This window comes from Oncorhynchus gorbuscha, linkage group LG03 (genome assembly GCF_021184085.1).
Source record: "Oncorhynchus gorbuscha isolate QuinsamMale2020 ecotype Even-year linkage group LG03, OgorEven_v1.0, whole genome shotgun sequence".
Taxonomy (NCBI): Eukaryota; Metazoa; Chordata; class Actinopteri; order Salmoniformes; family Salmonidae; genus Oncorhynchus; species Oncorhynchus gorbuscha.
Genome location: NC_060175.1, coordinates 105,380,594 through 105,389,957, shown reverse-complemented (window position 1 = coordinate 105,389,957; position 9,364 = coordinate 105,380,594). Strand labels below are relative to the sequence as shown.

The 9,364-nt window shown below is 46.5% G+C and overlaps 2 protein-coding genes across 2 annotated transcripts in view; both read right to left on the bottom strand.

Moving 5' to 3' along the window:
* Positions 1–336: 336 nt before the first annotated feature.
* Positions 337–1,200, bottom strand: LOC124018153 (vegetative cell wall protein gp1-like). Its single transcript, XM_046333423.1, has one exon. The coding sequence runs from the start codon at positions 1,198–1,200 to the stop codon at positions 337–339; it is 864 nt and encodes a 287-aa protein (XP_046189379.1).
* A 4,506-nt stretch (positions 1,201–5,706) lies between these two features.
* Positions 5,707–9,364, bottom strand: part of LOC124032404 (FYVE, RhoGEF and PH domain-containing protein 1-like) — a 33,409-nt gene continuing 29,751 nt past the window's right edge. The window contains exon 12 of the mRNA XM_046344785.1: positions 5,707–7,860. Within this exon, the coding sequence (XP_046200741.1) occupies positions 7,591–7,860 (270 nt within the window). The 3' untranslated portion in view covers positions 5,707–7,590. The remainder of the gene's footprint in view (positions 7,861–9,364) is intronic.

The following is a 9,364-nucleotide window of genomic DNA, read 5'->3' as shown; positions in this document are numbered from 1 at the left end:
CAAATGTAAATCCAAATTCAGCATGCATATCTAGGTAAAGTAGCTTCAGGATTTGGAGAACGACTGAATATATTCAACAAGTGGCCCAACGATCGAACCACGAGGCTACCTGCCGCCCACGATGTCTAAACGTTCAGTATTACCCGGCACCGCGGGAAAGTTAATACACAATACTTTGGAGTGAATTTTTTTTGTTGTTGTAATAAATACAAAACAGATTTTTTTTTAAACACAAATAAAGAAATATAAATATGGACTAAAAAACTCAATCATATCGAAGTATTTAATATTTAAGTACCGTAAATATACTTTGGCAAAAAAGCAGTAACATAAAAATCACAGAGTTTCTGAACCCAGATGTGCAACATCAGAGACTTCCTGGAACGCTTGTGAAACAGACCAAGGGGGGTCTGGAGGGGGTTGGGGGGTCTGGAGGGGGTTGGGGGGGGTCTGGAGGGGGTTGGGGGGTGTCTGGAGGGGTTGGGGGTCTGGAGGGGGTTGGCTGGAGGAGGTTGGGGGGGTTGCTGGAGGAGGTTGGCTGGAGGAGGTTGGGGGGTTGGCTGGAGGGTTGTTGGGGGGTTGGGAGTAGAGACATGTTGCTGGAGGGGTTGGGGGGTTGGGAGTAGAGACATGTTGCTGGAGGGGGTTGGGGGGTTGGGAGTAGAGACATGTTGCTGGAGGGGGTTGGGGGGTTGGGAGTAGAGACATGTTGCTGGAGGGGTTGGCTGGAGGGGGTTGGGAGGTTGGGAGTGGAGACATTTTGGCTGGAGGGTGTTGGGGGGAGGGGGTTGGCTGGAGGGGATTGGCTGGAGGGGGTTGGGGGAATGGGAGGTTGGGGGAATGGGAGGTTGGGAGTGGAGACATTTTGGCTGGAGGGGGTTGGGGGATGGGGTTGGCTGGAGGGGGTTGGCAGGAGGGGGTTGGCTGGAAGTGGTTGGGGGAAGGGGGTCGGCTGGAAGTGGTTGGCTCGAGTGGGTTGGGGGAGGGGGTTGGCTGGAAGTGGTTGGCTGGAGGGGTTGGGGGAGGGGGTCGGCTGGAAGTGGTTCGCTGGAGGGGGTTGGGGGATGGGGTTGGCTGGAAGTGGTTGGCTGGAGGGGGTTGGGGGATGGGGTTGGCTGAAAGTGGTTGGCTGGAGGGGGTTGGCTGGAGGGGTTGGGGGAATGGGAGGTTGGGGCAATGGGAGGTTGGGAGTGGAGACATTTTGGCTGGAGGGGGTTGGGGGAGGGGGTTGGCTGGAGGGGGTTGGGGGAGAGGGTTGGCTGGAGGGGGTTGGAGAGAGGGGGTTGGGGGAGGGGGTTGGGGAGAGGGGGTTTGGGGGAGGGGTTGGGGGAGTTGGTTGGGGGAGGGGTTGGAGGGAGGGGGTTGTTGGTTGGGGGTGGTGGACAATGTTCTTTTTTGTTTTATTTTCCTGTTTATACTGATTGTATTATTTATATTTAAACTCTCTATGTATTTCATAGTTGTCTTCTCTTGAGTACAGGTTTTATAAACGTATATGAAATGGATAATGTACCTGTAAACCCCCTAACAAAAAAATGTCAAAACAAATTAACAATTGGTCACAAAAAACTACTTTACATGGAAAGATTGCCTTTGATTTGACAGCCTGCACATGACAACCATTAGAGCTGATGTGTTCTGCACATGGGCAGTTCAGGACATCAGTTAGACCTGATGACGTGTTCTGCACATGGGCAGTTCAGGACATCAATTAGACCTGATGACGTGTTCTGCACATGGGCAGTTCAGGACATCAGTTCGACCTTATGACGTGTTCTGCACATGAGCTTAGCGAGCCAACGTTGCCAGGACATCGCCTACAAACATTATCGAGGATTTCTATTGGAGAAATAGTTTCTTTCTTCATACTGTCCTGTTATGGTAAAGACACTCTCTTGAGTAGTTATCAGACTGAGTACTGTAAAGGCATGTTGTAATGGTAACCATGGTAAAGTGATGACATCACTCACGTCATCCAAAAACATGGCAGCCATTGGATGAGAACGACTTCCCACTCTCATTAAAGCCACAGAAGTTCGAGCCAGGTACTACAGGCGTTGTTTGCAAAAACAGGATTCTCCATTATAGTGAATTTGACATTTTTTGATCTTCGTAGTCAATCTTCGTGTAAAAACCATTTTCAAAGACAGTAATGCTGCCAATAATTGCTTCTGAAACACCAGATATATGTCCTCGAACAGATATTTTTTTCTATCGCAGGATAAGGATTAGTTGCTAATGACAGTCTGCAGTACCGAGGTCGGCCTACAATGTGAGTTAATCAACGCGAAGGGGGCAGCACTGAGCTAGCCTGCAACGTCACATTCTGGAGGAGCTCAAACGGCTGCATGTCATGTCTCCATGAGACGCCATCTTACCCAAATTAATTTGGCTTCAATGCGCTATCGAGTCTTCACATAGGAATGCATTGTGTCACGCGATCAATGGCTTTGTCCATTCATTGGTGCAGAGAGTCACGGTCCTGTTGTCTGTGGACGGATGTACTGTATCGAGAGCAGAAACTCATTAACACTCAATAGTGCTGATCAATAAACGTGCTACAATGTAACTATGCGCTATCTTACCAGTTCCTATGGTCATTGCCACAGAGTTGGTGAAGACAGCACAAACAGATGTCGCATTACATCTGGTCTGGCGTTACTGTACCATAGTCAAGCTGAATGTTTCTTTCAGACAACAAAGAAGAAGAAAACAAATCATTTGAATTCATCCATCTAATCCGTTGGTTTACTAGTTTGGGACTGAGATGAAAAACAAAGAAAGACAATGAGTCAGTTTAGCCTGGTCCCAGATCTGTTGGTGCTGTCTTGCCAACTCATATGGACCTTGTCATGGATGTGGCTGTATACAGCACAAATAGATCTGGCGCCAGGCTATAGGATCGATTCCCTTCTGTTGTGACATCAGGCTATAGGATCGATTCCCTTCTGTTGTGACATCAGGCTATAGGATCGATTCCCTTCTGTTGTGACATCAGGCTATAGGATCGATTCCCTTCTGTTGTGACATCAGGCTATAGGATCGATTCCCTTCTGTTGTGACATCAGGCTATAGGATCGATTCCTTCTGTTGTGACATCAGGCTATAGGATGACTCTGTTGTGACATCAGGCTATAGGATCGATTCCCTTCTGTTGTGACATCAGGCTATAGGATCGATTCCCTTCTGTTGTGACATCAGGCTATAGGATCGATTCCCTTCTGTTGTGACATCAGGCTATAGGATCGATTCCCTTCTGTTGTGACATCAGGCTATAGGATCGATTCCCTTCTGTTGTGACATCAGGCTATAGGATCGATTCCCTTCTGTTGTGACATCAGGCTATAGGATCGATTCCCTTCTGTTGTGACATCAGGCTATAGGATCGATTCCCTTCTGTTGTGACATCAGGCTATAGGATCGATTCCCTTCTGTTGTGACATCAGGCTATAGGATCGATTCCCTTCTGTTGTGACATCAGGCTATAGGATCGATTCCCTTCTGTTGTGACATCAGGCTATAGGATCGATTCCCTTCTGTTGTGACGTCAGGCTATAGGATCGATTCCTGTTGTGACTTCTGTTGTGACATCAGGCTATAGGATCGATTCCCTTCTGTTGTGACATCATAGGATCGATTCCCTTCTGTTGTGACATCAGGCTATAGGATCGATTCCCTTCTGTTGTGACATCAGGCTATAGGATCGATTCCCTTCTGTTGTGACATCAGGCTATAGGATCGATTCCCTTCTGTTGTGACATCAGGCTATAGGATCGATTCCCTTCTGTTGTGACATCAGGCTATAGGATCGATTCCCTTCTGTTATGACATCATCACAACATCATCCTCTTCAGATGGGAGACAAGTACTGCAGTGGTCATGGTGAAGTCCAGGGATTCCCAAAAGGGGGGCCAATTTCAATGACGATAAATTAAAGTCCAATCTAGACTGAAATAACATCTATAGACCTACACCTCACCCACAAAACTGGGCAGGGAGGAGAAGAAATTATATTTACAATACAAATGTATTTTAAAATGTTTCATTTTTCATTAACTCCTTTCAATTGAACACACACAAACACAATCCTGATTTATCAAAACATCTAACATTCCACATTTTATGGTTCATATATATCCTCATTCTGTCCTCTGTATAACTATCAAAACAATCTCATAAAGTCAGAGAAACCACTGGTTAGAATGATACAAAAACACCCTCTCTCTCTCTGTCTCTCTGTCTCTCTGTCTCTCTGTCTCTGTCTCTGTCTCTGTCTCTGTCTCTGTCTCTGTCTCTGTCTCTCTGTCTCTCTGTCTCTCTGTCTCTCTGTCTCTGTCTCTGTCTCTGTCTCTGTCTCTGTCTCTCTCTCTCTCTCTCTCTCTCTCTCTCTCTCTCTCTCTCTCTCTCTCTCTCTCTCTCTCTCTCTCTCTCTCTCTCTCTCTCTCTCTCTCTCTCTCTCTCTCGTAAACCAGTCAACACGACATGCTCTCTCAAACACACAAACTCATCACAACAACACAACCACACAACCACATACCCCTGCCCATGTCCAAACCCATCAGCTGAGACAGAGAAGACTTTCTCAAAGGACTTCACTAAGACATTATTATAAACCGTCTCTAATATATATATATATATATTATTGCATTATTATAAACCATCTCTAACATAACTGCAGCTATATGGCCATGTTCGGAAAGCAAAATTAACTTATGGACGATCTATCTATCTATCTTTTCCATCAGTCTATCTAATCCTCCTCACCCTGTCTCCAGAGCCAAACAAGTGGCACCTCATTCCCTGCTCTCTGCAGAGGCTCTGTGTGTAATACCATCTTTTCCCACTAGGTGGTAGAGAGGCCGTTATATAGCTCATGCCAAGCCAGCGGGACCGGATGGGCTTTTAAAAGAATTCGGTTTTAAAGAGTGATAAAGACAATGATTGTCAGGCACTAAGGGTTCTATTCGATCTGTATCGCGGAAGTTCCGCTTTTACAGTGTGATTGAAATGTAAAGGTAATGTAGCAGAGACTGCATTCACGGTAAACACTGTAATGTCGGCTCAAATGTTCCTTCACATTTCTATCGTGGGGAATCTGTAAAAGCTTCAGCTTTCCCCACATCCCCCACAGCAGACGTAGAAGGATATAGCTTCACATCCCCCACAGCAGACGTAGAAGGATATAGCTTCACATCCCCCACAGCAGACGTAGAAGGATATAGCTTCACATCCCCCACAGCAGACGTAGAAGGATATAGCTTCACATCCCCCACAGCAGACGTAGAAGGATATAGCTTCACATCCCCCACAGCAGACGTGGAAGGATATAGCTTCACATCCCCCACAGCAGACGTGGAAGGATATAGCTTCACATCCCCCACAGCAGACGTGGAAGGATATAGCTTCACATCCCCCACAGCAGACGTGGAAGGATATAGCTTCACATCCCCCACAGCAGACGTGGAAGGATATAGCTTCACATCCCCACACAGCAGACGTGGAAGGATATAGCTTCACATCCCCCACAGCAGACGTAGAAGGATATAGCTTCACATCCCCCACAGCAGACGTGGAAGGATATAGCTTCACATCCACCACAGCAGACGTGGAAGGATATAGCTTCACATCCCCCACAGCAGACGTGGAAGGATATAGCTTCACATCCCCCACAGCAGACGTGGAAGGATATAGCTTCACATCCCCACAGCAGACGTGGAAGGATATAGCTTCACATCCCCCACAGCAGACGTGGAAGGATATAGCTTCACATCCCCCACAGCAGACGTGGAAGGATATAGCTTCACATCCCCCACAGCAGACGTGGAAGGATATAGCTTCACATCCCCCACAGCAGACGTGGAAGGATATAGCTTCACATCCCCCACAGCAGACGTGGAAGGATATAGCTTCACATCCCCCACAGCAGACGTGGAAGGATATAGCTTCACATCCCCACACAGCAGACGTGGAAGGATATAGCTTCACATCCCCCACAGCAGACGTGGAAGGATATAGCTTCACATCCCCCACAGCAGACGTGGAAGGATATAGCTTCACATCCCCCACAGCAGACGTGGAAGGATATAGCTTCACATCCCCCACAGCAGACGTGGAAGGATATAGCTTCACATCCCCCACAGCAGACGTGGAAGGATATAGCTTCACATCCCCCACAGCAGATGTTGAAGGATATAGCTTTGTGGATGGGAGAGAGGAGGCATCTTGTTCCCTCTTCTCTTCAGCCAAGGGGGACATCTGTCTGTCTGTCTATCTGACAATGTCTGTCAGTGTGTCTGTCTGTCTCAGGTAGCCCTCATCCATCATCACATTCCAACACTGTCCAGTCCAGACCTTCAGGACCATCTCAGTGCATCAGGAAGAAAAGTAACAGATAGGATAGGATATAACCCTAGATCACTCAGAACCATAGAACACACAGAACCCTAGAACACTCAGAACCATAGAACACTCAGAACCATAGAACACTCAGAACCCTAGAACACTCAGAACCATAGAACACTCAGAACCCATGAACACTCAGAACCCATGAACACTCAGAACCTTAGAACACTCAGAACCCATGAACACTCAGAACCTTAGAACACTCAGAACCCTAGAACACTCAGAACCCTAGAACACTCAGAACCCAAGAACACTCAGAACCCTAGAACACTCAGAACCCTAGAACACTCAGAACCCTAGAACACTCAGAACCATAGAAAACTCAGAACCCTAGAACACTCAGAACCATGGAACACTCAGAACCATAGAACAACTCAATGCTCTAAACATCATATCTTAAACATGGATTTGGCAGAGAGAGAAATGGTGAGGAGGAGGAAGTCTGTTCTGTGGCTCAGAATGAATTTATGTAAAATGTCTATCTGACTGAAGGGAATCTATTCACTGTGACATGCAATGTCAATGTCTGACTGGAGGGAAGCTATTCACTGTGACACGCAATGTCAATGTCTGACTGGAGGGAAGCTATTCACAGTGACACACAATGTCAATGTCTGACTGGAGGGAAGCTATTCACTGTGACACACAATGTCAATGTCTGACTGGAGGGAAGCTATTCACTGTGACACACAATGTCAATGTCTGACTGGAGGGAAGCTATTCACTGTGACACACAAAGTCAATGTCTGACTGGAGGGAAGCTATTCACTGTGACACGCAATGTCAATGTCTGACTGGAGGGAAGCTATTCACTGTGACACACATCTTTGTTTACTGCATTCTTCTGATATATCTTCTGAAGGGTCCTCCTCGAGAGCAACACTTTTCTTTGACTTTTGGCAGTTTGTTTTGATGTTGTTGCAAACACTGGTTCACTGTGACGAGTTGATGAGCAATACACTGACTGAGAGAAACAGACCTGTAGATATTATCATGCAACTGACTGATCACTGACATTAATACAAAGAGGTGTGTGTGTGTCTACCTGTGTGTGTCTACCTGTGTGTGTCTACCTGTGTGTGTCTACCTGTGTGTGTCTACCTGTGTGTGCTGCTCATGTTCTGTACAGTTTGTAGTTTTGTGTCTTTCGAGAACAGATCTAATATTGATTGTACGCCTCAAAATCAATCATGTATTCTCTCCCGAGGTTGCAGTCTCCTCCCCTTCCTCCTCTAGGGCCTCTGTAATTGAACCGTGAGCCTGTAGCTCCTCCCCTCTCCCTGCGCGTGATAGGACCTCTATCCAGCGGCGCTGTAGCTCCTCCCCATCGGCACTGAAGTAGAGCGTAAGGTGTGATTGGCTGATTTTGAAGGCAAAGCGGCGTTCCAGGCGGTCACATGACTCAGGAAGGGAGACCTCGAAGCCAATCAGAGGGACAGAGCGCTGGGCTTTCACATCCTGGGTACACAGGGGAGGAAGTGGGCAGAACAGAGAGTGCAGACAGAGAGGACAAAGAGAGAGGACAGGACAGAAAGAGAGAGGACAGAAAGAGAGGACAGAGAGAGAGAGGACAGAAAGAGAAGACAGAGAGAGACAGACAGACAGACAGACAGACAGACAGACAGACAGACAGACAGACAGACAGACAGACAGACAGACAGACAGACAGACAGACAGACAGACAGACAGAGAGACAGGACAGACAGAGATGACAGAGAGAGAGAGGACAGACAGAGAGGACAGAGAGAGAGAGGACAGAAAGAGAGGACAGAGAGAGACAGACAGACAGAGAGAGAGGACAGACATAGATGACAGAGAGAGAGAGGACAGACAGAGAGGACAGAAAGAGAGGACAGACAGACATGACAGAGAGAGACAGACAGAGAGGACAGAGAGAGAGAGAGAGAGAGAGAGGACAGAGAGAGAGGACATACAGAGATGACAGAGAGAGACAGACAGAGATGACAGAGAGAGAGAGGACAGACAGAGAGAGAGGACAGACAGAGATGACAGACAGAGGACAGAGAGAGAGGACAGAGAGAGAGAGAGGAGGACAGAGAGAGGACATACAGAGATGACAGAGAGAGAGAGACAGAGAGAGAGAGGACAGACAGAGAGAGAGGACAGACATAGATGACAGAGAGGACAGACAGAGAGGACAGACAGAGATGACAGAGAGAGACAGACAGAGAGAGAGGACAGTCAGAGAGGACAGAGAGAGGACAGAGAGAGGACAGACAGAGAGGACAGAAAGAGAGGTGTAGAGAGATGTAATAACAAGTTAATAGGGGTGTTATAACAGGTTAATAGGGGTGTTATAACAGGTTAATAGGGGTGTTATAACAGGTTAATAGGGGCTAATAACAGGTTAATAGGGGTGTTATAACAGGTTAATAGGGGTGTTATAACAGGTTAATAGGTTATAACAGGTTAATAGGGTGTTATAACAGGTTAATAGGGTGTAATAACAGGTTAATAGGGGCTAATAACAGGTTAATAGGGGTGTAATAACAGGTTAATAGGGGCTAATAACAGGTTAATAGGGGTGTCATAACAGGTTAATAGGGGCTAATAACAGGTTAATGGGGTGTAATAACAGGTTAATAGGGGCTAATAACAGGTTAATAGGGGTGTTATAACAGGTTAATAGGGGTGTAATAACAGGTTAATAGGGGCTAATAACAGGTTAATAGGGGTGTCATAACAGGTTAATAGGGGCTAATAACAGGTTAATAGGGGTGTCATAACAGGTTAATAGGGGCTAATAACAGGTTAATAGGGGTGTAATAACAGGTTAATAGGGGCTAATAACAGGTTAATAGGGGTGTAATAACAGGTTAATAGGGGCTAATAACAGGTTAATAGGGGTGTTATAACAGGTTAATAGGGGTGTAATAACAGGTTAATAGGGGCTAATAACAGGTTAATAGGGGTGTAATAACAGATTAATAGGTGTGTTATA